At 43.3% G+C, this 18,604-nt stretch overlaps 2 protein-coding genes across 2 annotated transcripts; one reads left to right on the top strand and one right to left on the bottom strand.

Annotated features, from left to right (window-relative positions):
• The first annotated feature begins 8,376 nt into the window (after positions 1 to 8,376).
• On the top strand, positions 8,377 to 11,102 carry LOC123448824 (protein trichome birefringence-like 6). The gene is made up of 5 exons (XM_045125844.1): positions 8,377 to 9,606; positions 9,738 to 9,930; positions 10,017 to 10,207; positions 10,399 to 10,557; positions 10,670 to 11,102. The coding sequence occupies exons 1-5, from the start codon at positions 8,516 to 8,518 to the stop codon at positions 10,986 to 10,988; spliced, it is 1,953 nt and encodes a 650-aa protein (XP_044981779.1). The 5' UTR covers positions 8,377 to 8,515; the 3' UTR covers positions 10,989 to 11,102.
• A 115-nt stretch (positions 11,103 to 11,217) lies between these two features.
• LOC123448823 (histone-lysine N-methyltransferase EZ1-like) lies at positions 11,218 to 18,345 on the bottom strand. The gene is made up of 17 exons (XM_045125843.1): positions 18,157 to 18,345; positions 17,931 to 18,038; positions 17,526 to 17,860; positions 16,762 to 16,923; positions 15,927 to 16,011; positions 15,673 to 15,810; positions 15,517 to 15,564; positions 15,369 to 15,440; positions 14,123 to 14,772; positions 13,861 to 13,996; positions 12,981 to 13,198; positions 12,564 to 12,695; positions 12,308 to 12,398; positions 12,177 to 12,224; positions 11,964 to 12,092; positions 11,791 to 11,868; positions 11,218 to 11,712 (listed from the first exon to the last, which is right to left on the bottom strand). The coding sequence occupies exons 1-17, from the start codon at positions 18,328 to 18,330 to the stop codon at positions 11,527 to 11,529; spliced, it is 2,790 nt and encodes a 929-aa protein (XP_044981778.1). The 5' UTR covers positions 18,331 to 18,345; the 3' UTR covers positions 11,218 to 11,526.
• Between the last annotated feature and the right edge of the window lie 259 nt (positions 18,346 to 18,604).

Below are 18,604 nucleotides of genomic sequence, written 5' to 3'. Positions count from 1 at the left end.
TAGATCGTCCTACCAGATTTCATACTGATTTGTAAGTAAATAGAAGTGTGTGATGATCATCATTATCAAAGCATTGTCCCAGTGAGAAAAAAAATGGGGGAGGGCAAATGAGCCCACCATAAAAAATGAGAGAAAAAGAGAGAAGGGACTTCGCTACTATCCTTTACCACACTTGTGCCTCAAAGTGGCACCTTGTTCTTCATATAGAGAGTCTCATGTTATATCATTCATATGCTAGTGGGAATCACTATTTCATAAACTTGCCTTGTTTATTCCGATGATGGGCTTCCTCAAATGCCCGAGGTCTTCATGAGCAAGCAAGTTGGATGCACATTGCACTTAGCTTCAGTGGAGCTTTCATACACTTATAGCTCTTGTGCACCATTTGCATGGCAATCCCTACTCGTTGCATTGATATCTATCGGCGGGCATCTCCATAGCTTGTTGGTACGCCTAGTTGATGTGAGACTGTCTCCTCCACTTTTACCACTTTGAAACCTACCACCATATTATATTCCACCTTTATGCTATGTCCAATGGTTCGTGCTCATGTATTTCGTGAAGAATAAAAAGTTGATGCATATTGAAAAAGTATGATCCAATTGCCTGACTTCGACACACTGATGCTTGACATTTGTATTAATGTGATGAAGATGGAGCCATGCCTTGTGAATATAAGAATATGGATAGGGGTAAAACAATCTTTGAGGATCGTATACTTTGAAAGATTAATGATTTTTCTTCTTATACCTATAAGTATTGTTATGTTAATACTTGTTAATTCATCGTTTCTGAGTGAGCATACATGCATAAAGTTACATCATGGATAGCACGTCACATAAAAAATTCTATTTTTATCATTTACCTACTCGAGGACGAGCATGAATTAAGCTTGGGGATGCTTGATACGTCTCCAACGTATCTATATATTTTTTATTATTCCATGCTGATATATTATCATTTTAGAATACTTGTGGGGTATTTATTTACCAATTTTTATTATGTTTTAGCACCAACCTATTGACCAAGTGTCGAGTGTGAGTTCCTATTTTCTGCATGTTTTTCACTTTTTAGACTTTTCATACCAAACGAAGCCCGATTGACCTGAAACTTTTTGGTGATTTTTTCTGGACCAAAATAGGACCGAAGAGTATCAAAATAAGGCTGGAGGCCGCATGAGGGGCCCACAAGCCAACAAGGCACATCCTAGGGGCGCCCTGATGGCTTGTGCCTCCCTCATGGCCCTCTTGACTCCGTTCTTTGGCTTATAGATTCTCATCTACCCTAAAAACATTAGGGAGAGTCCTAAAACCCTTTTTACACTGCCGCAAGTCTCTGTTCCGATAGGAGGCCATCTGGAGCTCCATTCCGGCACCCTGTCAGAGGGGGATCAATCATGGAGGGCCTGTTCATCAACCTTGCTGCCCTCACGATGATGTGTGAGTAGTTCACCACACACCTACGGGTGCATAGCTAGTATCTAGATGGCAATCTCTCTCTATCTCTCTTTGATCTGCAATACAATGATCATCACATCTTCGCTTTGATCCATATGATGTAATTCCTTTTGTGTGGTGTGTTTGTTAGGAACCGATGAATTGTGGGTTTATCTTCAGATTATTCATGATAAATATTTGAGTCTCCTCTGAATACTTATTTGATTCTTATGTGAATGATTATGATAGCTTCGTAATTCTCTCCGATCTATTGAAATAGTTTGGCCAACTAGATCGATATTTCTTCGATGAGAGAGGTGCGTTGTGGTAGGTTCAACCTGGCGAATTTATATATCCTAGTGATAGAAAGGGACAAGATGAGTCTTTGTGTTGCTGCTACTAAGGGTAAAACAATGGGGTTTATTCCTATTGCTTGAGTTTACTTTGTCTACATCATGTCATTGTTCTCCATGCATTACTCTATTTTACTTAATACTCTCGATGCATGCTGGATAGCGATCCATGAGTGGAGTAATAGTAATAGGTGGAGGCAGGAGTCAGCCTATTCGTTTATGGACGTGATGCCTATATACACATGATCCTTGCAGTGAATATCGCATAACTCTTTGCTTTTCTATCAGTTTCCCAACAGTAATTTGTTTACCCCCCCCCCCCCCGGTATGCTATTTTTCATGAAAGATTCCATTAGGGAAAGCTATGGCCCCAGGTAAATTCACAACATGTTGATAAAACCTTCAATGCCTTGCTGTTATTTACTTGTTTTATTTTATCTTGCTATCTACAATTATCTACACACCTCACTAGCTTGCAAATAACAAGACAAGAGAATTGACAACCCTCTTGCCCGCGTTGGGTGCAAGTTATTTGTTCTTTTGTGTGCAGCCATAGAAGACGGTTGTGGTTGATATTCATATTGGTTCTATAAACCTTTGTTTCATAACTAAGGGAAATATTTACCCACATTGTGCTACGATAACCTGTTCCTCTTCACGGAAAACCCAACGCAGATCACAAGTATCATACAACTGCCCATAGCATGGGAAGTATATAAAGGGAAGGGGTATTTCTTCTTCCCCTTCGTGCCCAACCTCCCCTCCTGCCCTAGCCACCGGCCGTCGTCACCATTGTCCCGAAGTGCCCTCCGATTCCCTGGATCCGCACGACTCTCTCGAATCTGCTCCGAGGAGGCCCCGTCCTCTCCGATCTCTTCCCATGGACACCGATAATGCCTTCTTTTCCTACTTCCTTGGTTCCTCCCCATGGATCCAATATTGTTAGGGCATTGCTTGGAGTCTCATGTTTTCATCCAAACTATTGGGTGGAAGAGATCCTGGATTAAACTCTATTGCTTGTGATAGTCTAGAATGTAAAATATTGATACATGGTTTGAATCCACGTGCATCGGGTTCTCCTCAAAGTTGGGTTGTCCGTGCTCAGCGGTACAACCGTTTTTACTAGCGGTACAACCACGACAGCGGTTCAACCACCTAGTGGACCGGTTCAACTGGATGCTCTGAATCGTGTAGCACTGTTTCAATTTCTCTACTTGACAGTCAATATATTCCACTTGTGGTCACTTCTTACCTTTACTTGCATTTGTTACTTGCTTGTTATTGTTGTTTTTAACACATATATGTTGCTCACTTAGTTGCATATATAGACAACCTATTTGTTGCTAAACTTAATTTGTTAAAGAAAAGTCCAAAATTGGTAGTTGCCTATTCACCCCCCCCCCCCTCTAGTCAATCATCGATCCTTCCAATAGCAAAGTGGCATACACCACGAGTTCTCTTTACAATATTATTAACTCTAGAGGGATCTAACTTATATACATTCCTTCTGTCTCGTCGATTGTGGCCCCCACCAGAGTTTCAATTTTCTTGTGGTTGTTTTCCCACAATAAGGTGACGACTAAAGATAATTTGACTAAGAGAGGAATTGTAAAACAGGAAAATGTGTCTTCTGCACTGATGGATACACCACGAGTTCATCATTTGTTCCTTGAATGTGTTGTTGCTAAACAAATTTGGTGCCAAGTTTCCAATTTCTTATCTTGTGATTAGGCAAAGATTACTTGTATGTTGCCAGATTTTAGCTGCACACAAGTGGCACACTGGTATGAATTGTATTTGTGCATGTGTCATGTGGGGCAGGGCCGATCTTGAGATTTTAGGGGTCCAGGGCGAAACCAAAAGTCGGGGGCCCTAGTATCAAGTGGCAACAATATTATGCCAAATGTATGGATACAATGTTACCGGTACAAAAAGAATTATCACTGTAAATAGTTTTCAGCAATAGAACACATATATAGTTATTGCCGATGTTGATGTCAATATTTACTTGTTAAGATTCAGAATTCCCATTAGTTCGTTCCTCTTCCTTCGCAGGAAGTATCCCCAAGACTCAACTCATCAATCATCATTTGGGTTAGTCGAAGCACCAATGAGGCAATGATCCAATATTAGTTTTGAAAAAAGAAATCAATAGCTCCAGTCCATGGTTGTATCACCACACGTTGTTCCCTTTCCTTTATTTTTTCTACTAGAAGCATACTTTGTAGAGTACATGATAACAAAAGGGCTAGGATTTTTCTATGTATTTGCACCGCAGGGTTGAACAGTGTAAGGTATGCATTATGTAACTTGGAGTACTTAACAATATGTGTATAGGGAATGGTTACGTGATATACCTCAAATAGGTTAGATCGGCATCGTCGAACGCTGATCGGATGCTCGGTGCGGGAATGGTGCGATGTGTACTGGCATCTGCGGGACAGGGGGCGGAGTTTGTCGGCGTACTGCAGCAATCGTGGCCCTGGTGGAAACATCCAGCGCCGGCGAGGCTCCAACTCACGATTGGGGCTCAGACGAATTTACTACGGTAGTACAGGGAATTAGGCATCGTAGCAAAGAACAAGATATGCGACTCATTATGAAAAAAACAGGCAATTCTCCCGGAGTAGCAGATGGAAATCTTGTGATGTACTATTTGTGGGCTACCAAATAAGTGCATAACATGCGTGATAGCTAGACAAAATCAAGGATGTTAGCCTGTTACCGCGAGGCTGCGTAGCGTGCCCTGCATGGGCTCACTGCATATGCCATACTTGGCGTGGGGCCCCTAGATTTCGAGGGCCCAGGGCGGCCGCCCCTGCCCCCCCTCAGGGTCGTCCCTGATGTGGGGGCATCTGAAAATATAGAAACTCTATAATTTTTTATAATGCTATCTAGTCTAATTTGAAACAGATCTGGTGGCTAATACATGTAACAATCAGGAGGTGGACGATACTCTTTAAAGAGGAGCCGCTGGAGAAAGTGGACTCTTTCTCTCAACAAATATCTCACCTTCTCATCACCTAAACACTGAAGGTGTCTTGGGTCAGATGCCAGTTGCCAAATTGTTATTGGATGGAGGTTCCTTCACTACATAGGATCGAGATTAGCATCTCGGCATGTCCTCTCCGCCAAGGGGTCTGTTGATGAAACTACACCAGCAAATGATGCCAAGCCCAATTTCTCCCCTGGAGCTGCCACCTTCTCTAGTACAACTTCTGAAAAGGATGAAGACGATGAAGGGCTCTTGTACACTGGGGGTTGTGAGTATGGGCCTGGAAGGTCTTATCTCCTGACCCATAGCTCAGCAAAAGCATGGAGAAGAAAGATGGAGAGCCCCTCCCACTTGAGTTTCAACTTCCCTTTTGTTATGTTTAGTTTCTTCTAGTGTTTGATGCCTTGAGCGAACTCTGTTTCGCCCCCTGTTTGGGTTGAGTTTGTAATAAGTAGATCTTGAAACCGAGCCGTCCTTTCCCGTCTATTTCAGTTTTTTTTTCAGACTCTAGCTATTTGCACATGCGTTTTTCACCGAAGGAAGCGCGTGATGTATGTTCATTGTTTTCGTTTTTTCTATGAAAAATGAAGTTGGATGGGCTTTTCCCCTTCTGATAGGAGGGAAAGGGAGAGAGAGAGAGGGAGAGGAAGGGAGGGAGAGAGGGGGAGGGAAGGAGGGAGGGGGAGAGAGAGAGGAGGTGTACTCGGATGGGTGTGTGTTTAGTGTGCTTGGGGCGGGAGGAGGTGGAGGAAGCACCCAACCACTAAGGCCCTGTTCGGTACGTAGGAAAATTGAAGGAAAACCACGGGAAAACTCGTTCCTATAAAATAGCTACCGGAAACCCCGTTCGGTACAAAGGAACGCGTCCCTTCGAATCCGGTGCAAAGTCTCACGAACCTGCATTTTCACAGGAAAAAAACATCTACCCAAACTGCTTGTTTTCGCGTAGGCCCGGGGAATGAAAGAGAAAAGCTGCAGCAAGGCATGCAACTAGACCCACACACAGAGAAAATGAAGCTAGTGTCGATCTTTAAAAATATACTGACCGGGACCCACATCAGTTGATTTTCTATGGTCACTTTTCCTCTGTCTCGAACACCAACTCTGCATGCAGGTGTAGAAGTTTTTTTCCTATGGTCTGTTCGGGTCAATGGAAGGGTAAACATTGGATTTGAGATAAACATAGGAAAGAAAACTTCTACACCTGCACGCCCGATCTCTCCGGAAGCGACGAGGATAAGCTCGGCCACTAGCGCAGGGGGGTGAGCTGGCCGTTTCTGTGTGATCTGAGGTGACGGAGGAGGGCAGAGGGTCGACGGGACGTCTCCTGCGCCATTAATGGCGCGCGGACGCCCACAGTGGCCGGAGCCGACTGTTCGGTCCGTGGAGGGGCTTGGCAGGGAGCGGCGGCAACCCTCTCCGGCAACCCAGGGCCTTCCGCAGGTGCGACGCGGCTGTCGGGGACGCCCTCGATGCTAAGGACACGGAGGGGCAGCGATGGATGGCTCGAGTGGCTCGGCCGCCACAGGGGCTGCACAGCGCGCGCGTTGTGGCATGCCAGTACCGTGGTCACCACGGTTACTGCTGCCATAGAGCCTCGCAAGCCTAGGAACCTTGTCCAGGGTGTCGACCTTACTCTCTCCAGTCACTCCCTATCATCAGATCGACGAGTCATTCACTCCTACGAAGTGTGGCATCAACAACATATTCTGCCAGCAAACCGGAGGAGGATCTAGAGCTCAAATGGGTTAAGATTAGGGCAAACTAGCATGTCTAGGTTAACCAGCATAGGAAAGACTACAGACTGGCAAAGTTGGACAGGGTTTGAAGATCAAATGGATATGGTTCCTTTGTAAATCACCTTTCTGGTCCAGAACACAAATGAGCTCATGGCACTCTCATGCCAGCCCTGTTAATGGTGAAACTTGGTGAAGGAGTGTCATTTAGTAGTGCACTCATGTCCAAAAATTTGCAAGTCATTTGTGCAACTCTAGCTAGCACTTCCTTCACAACGGTTCATTTTTAACAGAAACTTAGCAGAGTCTTACTGCTCAAAATTTGTACTAGACCATCAGATGTTTTTACATATTTGAACTAGTTATGATCCCTTGGAGCTAAGGAAATTTATTGGGAATTTTCTAAAATATGAAAAATAGGGTTGCTTCACAAAGTGATAATTCTGGTCAAAAAAGAAATAATTTTTCTAGCCAAAATTTTATATTGGGCAATGAAATAATTTTGAAGATTTTAAAATCATATGATAATGAGAACATGTGGAAAAAGTTTTGGGGTCAATAGCTTATTCCAACTATAGGTTGCTTCACAACCCATTGTGATGCCATAATTCCCCAAAATAGAAAAAGAATTATTTAAAAGATTTGAATATTGCAAATTATTCCAAGAAAGGTCTTGGCAAGAAACAAAAGGTTTTGGGTTGCTTGAGACAGGAAATCAGAGACTCACAATCCAACTTACTTGAGAAAATTTGAAAATCCACCAAATGGCAAGTGAAACTCCATAAATATTTTAAAAGGAAAAGGTTGAAAAAAATCAGGGTGTTACAGAAACCGAGCCGTCCTTTCCCGTCTATTTCAGTTTTTTTTTGCAGACTCTAGCTATTTGCACATGTGTTTTTCACCAAAGGAAGCGCGTGATGTATGTTCATTGTTTTCGTTTTTTTCTATGAAAAATGAAGTTGGATGGGCTTTTTCCCTTCTGATAGGAGGGAAAGGGAGAGAGAGAGAGGAAGATGGAGGGAGGGAGAGAGGGGGAGGGAAGGAGGGAGGAGGGAGAGAAAGAGGAGGTGTACTCGGATGGCTGTGTGTTTGGTGTGCTTGGGGCGGGAGGAGGTGGAGGAAGCACCCAACCACTAAGAAGGGATGTGGTGAAGAGGTGAGCCACGTGAAACGTTGAGGAAAGTGTGTCTTGCTATTTTTGGTTATGATGATTGCGTGTGAGAAAAAAGAGTTTGAACAAATGAGAAAGTAGGAAAGGAAATACTGAGAATGGACGTTTAGAGGCCCAGCTCCATGATGGTCAAAAATTAAAAAAAAATCAAAATGATTTAAAAAAAATAAAAAAATATGCAAGTAAGGAAGGATGTTATGTGTTTGTGTGTAAAATTTTAGGATGAAATATTTTGTAATACGATCTATACAAAAAAGACAAATTAATGACATGAAACGATGAATAGTATCATGTGTCAAAAAGCGTCAGATTTTCTTTCTTGTATAGCCCTCATTTTAATGTATTTTTTCTAAAATTTACCCACATGTGTGTGTTACGCCTTCACTTATCTCTGTATTTTAAAAAAAAAAATTAAAATATAAAAATATGAGTTTTCATGAAATTTGAATTTTAAACTTAAAGGCCATCATGGAGGCCGAGCTCCAAAAGCAATTTCCGAGGGAATACTGTGTTTCTTTCTTAGAGATATGGTAGTGGAGCTGATCAACAAAATGCTGGAGTAGGAGTACTTGCCTATGTTAAATATAATAATTTTCTTCATATATATTCCGAAAATAAAAGGGAATAAAAACAGCGGTCGGCAGGAGCAGGTGCACTGCCAAAGTCACTCCACTCACTCCACAACGCCCGAACTCCCCGTTCCGTTTCCGTTGCACAGCTCCCCTCCTTGTGTTTTTGCCTTCCTTCCCGGGTCGCCACCGCCGCCTTTATTACCAGTCTGCCACGCGCCCTGACATTGCCGACAACCTCTCTTGGCATTGGCAATGGAGAGGCAGAGAAGTGGTTCCGCTTCCGCCCCCAGCCGCCTTGCGAGCCCCAAGAGCCTCCTCCTCATCTCCTTCGCTTCCTCCTCCCTCCTCTTCTCCGTCCTCTTCTCCCTCTTCGCCCTCCGCTTCGGCCGCCCCCTCCACCTCCCCTTCGCCGCCTCCATCGGCGCCAACGGCTCCGCCACTGCGGGCCCGCCTGTTCGCGGCGGCGGTGGTGGTGCAGGGGTTGAGGTCGAAGCGGAGGCGTTTATTGGTGGCGAAGGCGTGGCCTTGGGGGAAGATTCGGCCGCGGAGGGAGACCGCCGGGGGCATGCTGGTGGTTTGCCCGTGGGCTCGGAGATGAAGGTTGATGAACACGGCCCTGGAGGTAGGATTTTTGAAACCCCCGCGGGTGGTGCGGTTTCGGGGAGGCCCGACGTCGCGGAAGCTGGAGGCTATTCTCTCCGAGGTTTGGATTCGACCGTGGAGGAGAAAGGAGTTATTCAAGAAGGTGAAGACGGCAAGAAGCTGGCGAAAGATTCAGTTTCAGAGAAACCCAACTCCGCCGAAGGCCAGAACCTTAGCAAGGTTGATGTTGTCTCGACAAGGTCGAATTTAGTCAATGCTTCTGCTTCCCGTGGGGCGGCTGCGTCAGTGGAGAAATTGGATAGAGCCAAGTCTACCCAAGCTGTGAATTTTTCCATGGAAGCTTCAGGTCCTACATTGGGGACAAAAGGCGACGGTGCCCATGCTGGAGAAAAGGGCGATTCCTCTGCACAAGGGGCTTATGCTTCTCAACAGGTGGGCCAATGGAATATCCCAAACCGTTCAGCTGCGAAGAACAGCTCAGGAGAAGGTCCGGCCATTCCAAACAAGCAAGGTGCTAGTGTGATTCAGGAAGCGGTTGAGAGAAAAACGGATTCGACGAGAAGCAGCATAGCACAGTGCGATGTTTACGACGGGAGGTGGGTGTTCGATGAGAGCTATCCACTCTACGCAAGCAACTCGTGCCCATTCGTAGATCAAGGGTTCAGCTGTGAAGCAAATGGAAGAACCGAACAAAAGTACACCAAGTGGAGGTGGCAGCCAAGGCATTGCAATATCCCTAGGTGCCGCATTGCTATATTTCCTCAGTTCCATGGCTGCTGAGACCTTGCGGTTGAAAATTTTGCATTTTATTAACTTTGGCTTGGTATGAGCAATTTTGCATTTGCTAACTTTGCTTGCCGTGAAAATTCAGGTTTGATGCTAGGAAAATGCTTGAGATGCTGCGCGGAAAGCGGCTAGTGTTCGCCGGGGACTCCCTTAACAGGAATCAGTGGGAGTCCATGATGTGCTTGCTGAGAGAAGCAGTGCCAGATCCTGCAAGGATTCATGAAACTCGTGGCCGCAAGATTACCAAGGAGCGAGGGGATTACAATTTCAAGTTCCTGGTTCGTATGTCATGGATCTTGTGTGCAAATACTCCATTCGGTGTCTAAGGTACCGCGTAGGCATCATATGGGCATCGTTTCTGCAGGACTACAACTGCACTGTGGAGTACCATGTCACCCATTTCTTGGTGCATGAAGGCAAGTCGAGAATCCGCCAAAAGCGTACAAGGACACTGCGGATCGATACCATCGATCGGAGCTCGTCAAGATGGAAGGGGGCGAATGTGCTTGTGTTTAATACCGCCCATTGGTGGTCTCACCATAAAACAAAAGCTGGGTGCGTGCTAATGGAAAAGAATTAACCCTGATGTTTTTAGTCAGTTTGTATAACAAAAGCTGGCACTGCCTATGTTTCGATTCTTGCAAAACTTAGGACTTGCAGAATAATTGCTCTAAGAGTAGTATGTTTCTGCAAAGGCGTGCAAACCGACATAATTTACGGGATCTAAATATTACATTTGCCTGCAGATTGAATTACTATCAAGAAGGGGACAATGTCCATCCCCACCTCGATGCCTCCACAGCTTTCCATCGAGCACTAACCACATGGGCATCATGGGTCGATCGTTACATCGATCCATGGAAAACGCAAGTGTTCTTCCGAAGCTCGTCCCCATCACACTTCAGGTTTGCTCCCTCTGATCTGATATTTTCAATTCCAACACGAGCAACTTCGATTATTGCTGCGATCCCCAATAAGCAAAACATGGTCAGCGATAACAACTTCCACTGGTTTCAGCGGCGGGGAGTGGAATTCTGGGGGGCACTGCAGAGAGAGCACAATGCCTCTTAATGACACTCATGCTAGGCCGGTGCCTGAGAGAAATGCGATCTTGGAACAAGTGGCAAAGCAAATGAAGACTCCTGTAACAATCCTGAACATTACAAATCTATCTGGGCTCAGGATAGATGGCCACCCGTCTGTGTATGGGAGTAAGGCAGGAGATTTAACAGCATCCAGCACCCAGGATTGTAGCCACTGGTGCCTTCCTGGAGTGCCTGATACATGGAATGAGCTGTTGTTATACCATTTAGTATCCTCACACGAGAAAAGTTAGTGACTGGCTTGCCATCTTTACATGTCCTCTTCCCAGCTAATATTTTGTACAGCAAAATCATTATTGTATATATTTTGTCTCTGGATATAATTTTTATGATTGTTTTTCCTTCTATTTCATCTCTTCCTAGCTGGTAATGTGTCAAGCAAGTTGTGATATGGATTCTGAAACATTCGCCAACATTTTGCACAATACAACTAAGAAGCTTAAGACGCAAATAAAATTCAGCTTTTCCTTGCCTAGCAAAAGACAGCCTTGTCTATAGCATAAATTTTTATTGCCGCCTTGGTCCACCTCAACAAGTAGATGTTCAGGCAAGCATGTTTACACACAATTATGTTATCATTCAGACTATCAATAAAAGCTTATTTGTCAGTCATCCACAAGCTTGGTACTTGGGATTTTATTTCTTAAGGAATACACATTCTTTTTATCAGGCCAACAATTGGTCTCCTTGTATAATGAACTGGGATAGAATTTTGTTGAAGTATGGGAATAGTTTACAGCAGCCTGTATCATCGGAACTGCTCTTCAACTATCAAGCAACTTTGTGTGCTCGACGATGAGAACCAGATGCTTCATCCTTTTTTGCTCCTTCTGGTCTCCTAGCCCAGGCTGGGGCTTGGTCAGGTCCATACCGGTAATCGTAGAAAAGTTCGGCACTAGCTTCAATATGCTCCCTTGCATAGATACCAACCCGATGGTCACCGGCCACCATCATCACCTGGATAGGATCATAAGAAGATGAAATGAGATTGCAGTGAAAACAAAGCATGAAGCGGCATTGTATTATAGTGCTTACCTTTGCATAGCAGTTGGGGCTGGAGGAGTGATTTGCGAACTTTAATTTATCCCCCTTGCGATATGCATCCAATACAAACTGTGTGAAGCAATCAATCAAATTAAAGGTTACACTTTGATTTCAACCTGCCGATTTTTTAATATGACTGCATGCGGCACGGGATGCAGGGATACCTGATCATTTAAATCAAAGAGGAATGAAGAGTTTGCCCGGTCATAAATTTTGCCACGTTTGTCTGCTTCTTTGTGCGAAATCAATTCACCAGTGTACTCTCCAAGATAGTCATTCTTATGCACGGGGTTCTGGTATTGCAAGAAACAAAAATAAAATTAGCCAAAAGAAGAAAAGGGAAGCTATCACACTCAAACAAACTTCTGTTATCTGACCTTAATGAACGCACCCCATCCTGCAACATCTGATTTTCCAAGCAAAATCTGAATGATGATCAACAATTAGCATAGAGACAGGTAGGGCACAATGATGTCAAGAGGACAAAACTACAGGAGTAGGTTATCACCCTTTGTTGTTGTTTTAGGAGGAGTTTCATGTTTCCGCACTGGTAACCATCACCTCTTTCTGGTGGCTCGCCTAGTGAACCATCTCCACAGCTGAAGAGAATGAACATCATGTGAAGTTTGATAAACTAAAACACGCCATAAATCTGAATAAAGCTATACATTTGTTCATGATACATAGTTGAAAAAATCATTCAACCCTATCAAACAGTTATATCATCATCTAGAAGGAGATCTAATTTTATAAGTGCTGATTACCTCACCCAGCAGTTTCTGCAAACATCCGGATCACATTCTCGACTGGCCGCAAAACATGGGCATTGCCTGCTTCTGCATTGACTTTTTGCACAATGACAGCCTCTAAATCTGTTTTTGCAGCTTTTTGAACACCTAAATATTTAACAAATGAAGCCAGGGTCAAGTTTTTTCTTTGCATTTGCTTGCACTAATATTATGATAAAAGAGAACTATAGATGCCATTAGTTACTATATGATCATTTTCACTTTGCGCGTCAAATACTCAATACGCGCCCAATACTAAATGTTTTTTTAGAATCAAATGTTTTTTTTCAGAATACATAGATCTCTGTCTTTTCAAGGAAATATTGTGGATGCGTCAAATGTCTTAAGAGATAAGGTGGTAACAGATTTTTGCTCGATATAATGGGAACATACCCACAGTATTTCTCACAGCATGTCCCATTTTCCGCACAGGGGCAGTTTTTGTTGCACATTTCCTGGCACCCACACGGTGTATACTGTCTGTCACATTGCTTCCCATCACCAACTTTTTTCCTAATGGCTGGATGCCCTGCAGCCTTCGAAGGATATTTGTGCTTTCGAGTTCTGCCCCTCCGACGACAGACTCTTGTTCTCACAACCACGCCTTGCTCCTAAAAATCCATGGAAAAAACATTACGATGCTGGCGTAACAATACCAGTGGAAAATAAAGTTCTGCATGTTTTGACTTTTATATGTGCAGTAATACTGATCCTAGTTGCTTCATTTGTGAAGGCTGGGCTGGTTAATGATGGTAACTTGTAATAGGTGTGATTCCTAATGGAAGGCTGAGACATGCACTCTCCCATGGCTTTCTGTCACTGAGTTAGCGATTTTATTGCATCTCTCCCTTTTTGCTCAATAATATTGCGAATGTTGCACCTCGAAATGAAAACAGAAAACTCACAGGAGCAGTAGAGTATGTCCTTAATTCATGGGGAAATGACCTATTTGTAACACCAAACCACTCACACTTTGAAAATCTACCATATTATGAACTCTGGCTAAACAGCAGTTTTAAAAAACATGTCTAAGATATTTCACTTGTGTGCTGAAAGAACACCTAACTTCATAAGAAGAAACAGAACCTCAAAATTAAGAGCCTCATGTCATGCAATAAATGCTAACTGAAGTACGTAATTCTCTCTGCAGCAGCAGTGACTGCATTGAGAATAATATGACTGCCAGCAGTTAGTTTGTTTTGACATTCCTGATCTGAGTACATACGAAATAGTGAAATAGAGCAGGAGACTAACAATGTGATTCAATACATACCATGTAGTCTTGTTCAGTTTCTGTGAAGTCGCCTGAAATGGATTTATTCATGTTTGCTGCACCATTGCTGTACATGTAGCTAGCCACTTCCATGCAGGTTTTCAGGCCAGATAATAGGTTTCTAACTATTAAACAGCTGTGGAAATTTACACCAGTGTTAAGATTTGTCAGAAGTGTCCGTTAAATTAATCAGGGAAGTCTGTTTCCACAGAACCTAAGGGGAGATAACACTTGAAATTGCACCTTATATAAGTAAAATTACCTATTTCTCCCAAATATCTCTATTCCCTTCAGATATAAATCCCTCTCTAGGGTACTCCAATGAGAAAGAGTGTGCTCTCTGCTGGAACTGAACAAATTATTTGCTGAAGATTCTTTATTAATGTTTCTTGCTGCATCCTCAGTAGTACTAGTTGGGCTTCCACCACAACTATCTTTATTAGAAGTTTTCTTATTGGGGTCATCTAGTTGATTGCCTCCAAATTCTAGGAAATCGGGTCTTGTGTCACCAACCTCCGAAGTAGAATGCTTATTCAATATATGGCTTGCAAAAGGAATATCTGAAGTAAGCATCCTTGGCTTTTTATAAGGGAAATCATCACTAGACCTGGGTCCTTTTGAAACCTTGCGCTTCCCTAAACTTCTTAGAAGCATATCAGTGGATACATTTTCAGTTTCAGAGGCATCCCCAGAAGGCAGCGTCATATGTTTTTCAGCACTTTCAAAATATATTTTTGATCTGCTGGTTCCAACAGATATACTTGATTTAATGATTTCTTCCTCGCGGTTTGAATCTTCTGATTCAGACACCATATCAGTACCAACTTTGTGTAAGATGGATCTTGAATCCATATTTTGTGTTGCAAAAGAAGCATAATCATGTTTGCGTATGTCTTGAAATCCTTCTCTTTTCTGTGGACAAACTAATATCACAATTAGCCTCGAAGCACAGTAAACATGCTCAACTGAAAGGACAGACCTATAAAGTTATTGGTAGCAACTAAAAGACCAAATATAGTATAAAGAGTAATTGAAGATTGCCTAAAAGTAACATCAGTGAAATTCACTGGCGTTGGTGTCCACAAGTCGCGTTTCTCATTTCGCTTTTTGAAGGAAGTGCTTGATTCAGTACTAAAAAAACTGAAGAACATTCAAAGATGTAGGACATATTATTAATATGCACGCCTACAAAATTCCAAAGCAAAGTCCAAACGTTCTGTGAAGTACGAAAAAGAGAAGTTCGCTGCATTCACTGATCAAGTGTTCATATGTAATACAACTATCACTTGTCTTTTTGGTTCTCAGTAACACAGTCAAATTTAAAATCAAAATTTTGCAGATGTGCATAACAGAGTGAATCATAAAAATTAAGTTCTTTAGTATCTTTGGATCAGTGGATCATGCCATTCATAGATTTGCTACAGTGGCTTGTACGATTTAACTGAAAATCTAAAGAAAAATAAGTTAATGCCAATGAATATAATTGTAAAATCTGAGGTGAAGCATACTCGAAGGTAGCATTGGTCACCACATGGACTCTTGTATCCATCAAGCTCAAACCCACAGGGTTGCTTCTCACTCTGACAAGAATAAGAGTTAATGCTTAGCAGCGCAGAACGGTAATTTTATTAGAACATGAAATGACTTGCTACTTACTGGGAATACTAAGTTTTGAGAACAGCCATGGAGACGGCAATCAAAAACCTGAATGAACATATATCATCAAATAAATCACACCCTGATGAACGTAATTGCAAAATCCGACATTAAAAACAAGACAAGAAGTGATAGATTCCCAGAAGTAGAATGTACCAAACATCTACGGCAGAAGAGATTATCAAAAGAATCCAAAACCACATCCACAGTCTTGTCAAGAGAAAGTTGGCTCTCTGTCTTATCAGAAAATTCAGAGTGCTTCTCATTTTTCTCAAACAGAAATTCAGATCTACCCTGTTTTAGTGAAATCAATAGAAGCGGTTGTAAGTCAAAAGACGTGTGCTTTCCATGGTGACATCACTGAATGAAGATCTCACTAAAAGAAATTTGTGTTTTTCCTGGCACGTCACCTCGATTTCTAAAGGAGATGCATCAATAAACTGACAGATAACATTAAAATTCTCTTGGCTTAACCCATGTTCCTGAGTAGCTTTCCTGCAGCAGATTGTCAGAATCAGACAAGTATTTATACTTTTTTTTGCAACTTTGATTTTAAAGAGATGTGGATGGCATTGCCATGATATCATATGATAGGAACAATGTTGCAAAGTAGTCATTATTCTTGCAGGATAATAATGATTAAGTTAACCGGATCTAACTAAGGAGTTCTAATTCTTGTTCTTTTTTTTTTTGAGAAAACGCAAAACTTTTGCGTCTTTAAAAAGGTATATTCTTATTCAAATATGTACAAGCAATTTAATCACATTGCTTGACTAAATGAGCACTTTTGTCACAAGTCATTATGGCCTCGAGAAGTGTACCCATGTACGGACAACTTGTCTCTATTTAACTAATAATGTCAGCTAAATAGCAGTCGATTAAATATTTAGTCTTGGTTACACAAATGTTCGCAAAGTATAATATAAGTAGATTCATATTAAAACATTCAACGAAAAAATGCGGAAGTCGTAAACTAAATAACACAAATATTGAAAAAGCTTGTGGTTTCTTTCAAAAAGGAACCTGTCGGTTTTCAGTAGCACAGGTTGTGAAGAGACCAACATTGCATCTCCAATACCATGGATAAGTGAGAAGATGGCAAAATTGACGATAACACAAAGTATTAAAGAATAGTCTACTACTAAGTCCTTCTAGAATATGTGCTAGCCAACAAGCATTTTCAAGTTTAACATCAATAAGCATAAAAAAAGCATCTCGATTGGCCAATATAGATTCTATTATTACCATATTAGCTGATCTTCTCCTTCAGTGAAAACATGCTTCTCTTCCTCAGGTTGTGGAATTTCTTCATCACTTTCACTGCAGATTAGAGCCTCGTTGCCAGCTGAATCATAGTAAATTCTCCTTCTACCAGCAATTGATTGATCATCGGCCATTCTTTGGTTTCTGCGCTGTGTTGTTTCAGAAAGAATAAATATCAAAGACAAAAGAAATGCAAGAATTGTCCTTACACCGACGTATGAGCCATTTAACAAAATCAAACTACTCAGAATGAATCCAGCTAATAAACTTTTGCTAAGTAGCACGACACATCAATCATGTCAATAGTCATATTTTTCGGAATGATCACTTACGGATTTGCATATGTTCTTAAACTACGGAAGTCAAATTTCCCCACTTAATCCCAGAGCAATATCAGTAATAACGCTATCTGAAGTGTCATGCTCGAGTAAGTAAATATATGATTTGTCAAATTCTTATGCAGCTCCCGAAGCTAAAACGAAAATTTTCTAGTTATGGCTTGCATGACTAAGTTGTTCGTCTGTCTGAACCATGCACAATCAAGTATCCTCCGATATATATCTCAAGTTAATCAACTCTATCATGAGTTCATGACTAAGTTGTTCATCTAAATGCATGCACATTGAAGTATCCTCTCATATATCTCAAGTGAACTCTATATGGCATATGAGCTACTGTAGAACTGAAGAATAACCTATAATGGTATTAAGTCATCAAACTGGTCAAATAGAGTAGCAACACTATACTTGTCCAGGAAGATCCACGTGGTGTAGGGAGGAATCTTATCAACCGATGGCAGCTTCACAAGCTGCAAAACGATGGTCTGTGCGCCGTTGCCGGAGCTTGAGAGCACGAGCGTCCCGTCGGCGGACAGGTTCTCCTCCTGCACGTGCACAACCTCCCTCTCCCCCGACCCTCTCGCTAGGTTCCACCCAACGATCCTGGACTGGCCGTCCGCGGCGAGCTGCGACAGCACGTTGCTGCTCTCAGAGCCCCTCGACGCCGCCTCCGCCTTGGCGGCCACATCGAACAGGCCGCAGGTGTGCTTCTGCAGCGCCCTCCTGTTTGCCTCCAGCTTCTCCTGCCAAAACAGGAGGATCAGATTGAGTGACCCGAAACTCGCAATTCCGTAGATGCGGCCGGTGCTTTACCCTGATGGAGGCGAGGCGGGCCTGCTGGATTTGGCGCTTCATCTGCGTCAGCTTCCCGTGGAGCGCCATGAGCGCGGAGGTGCCCACGCCGAGCCCCTGATCCGGCCGCTGCGGAGCACGAGAAAAAAACAAGGGGACGGAAAAGGATCGAAACCGATCAGATTCGGGAGGGAGATCGAGGTGGGGAACCGGGCGGCTAGGGGAATCGAAGGACGGCGAAGGATACCTTGGGGCCGTCCCGGTGGGAGGAGGAGTCGGAGGCCATGGCGATGGCGCGAGCCGCCGCAGGCCGACCACCTCCTGCTCCGCGACGCGAGGAGGCCTGACTTCTCTGTCCTCTGTCGACGCGACGGCTCTGCGCTTCTGCACTACCAGTAGTACTAGTTGGCAGTAGCAGCATAGGCAGGGTATAGGATCCTCTTTGCGGAGGGTACCGGATGTCTGACAGGTGGTGGGCCTGGTGTCAGTGGGGGCCTCTCGCTGCACGGGCTTCTGGGTGGGCTCACGTCAAGTGGCTCAGTGATGGCGGCTGATCCAGGCGTTTCGTACGTCGGATTACGGATTACGTGTACGTGTACGTGCCGTCTCGCTCTCGACGGATTTCCCCCGGCAGGCGGGAGTTTCTATCAATCTGCGACCATCGTGAGGGTGTGCAGGATCTGAATCAGCTGGGC

The sequence above is a fragment of the Hordeum vulgare genome, chromosome 4H (assembly GCF_904849725.1).
Source record: "Hordeum vulgare subsp. vulgare chromosome 4H, MorexV3_pseudomolecules_assembly, whole genome shotgun sequence".
NCBI lineage: Eukaryota > Viridiplantae > Streptophyta > Magnoliopsida > Poales > Poaceae > Hordeum > Hordeum vulgare.
The sequence above is the reverse complement of the archived record's forward strand: the minus strand, read 5'-3'. Positions and strand labels throughout refer to the sequence as shown.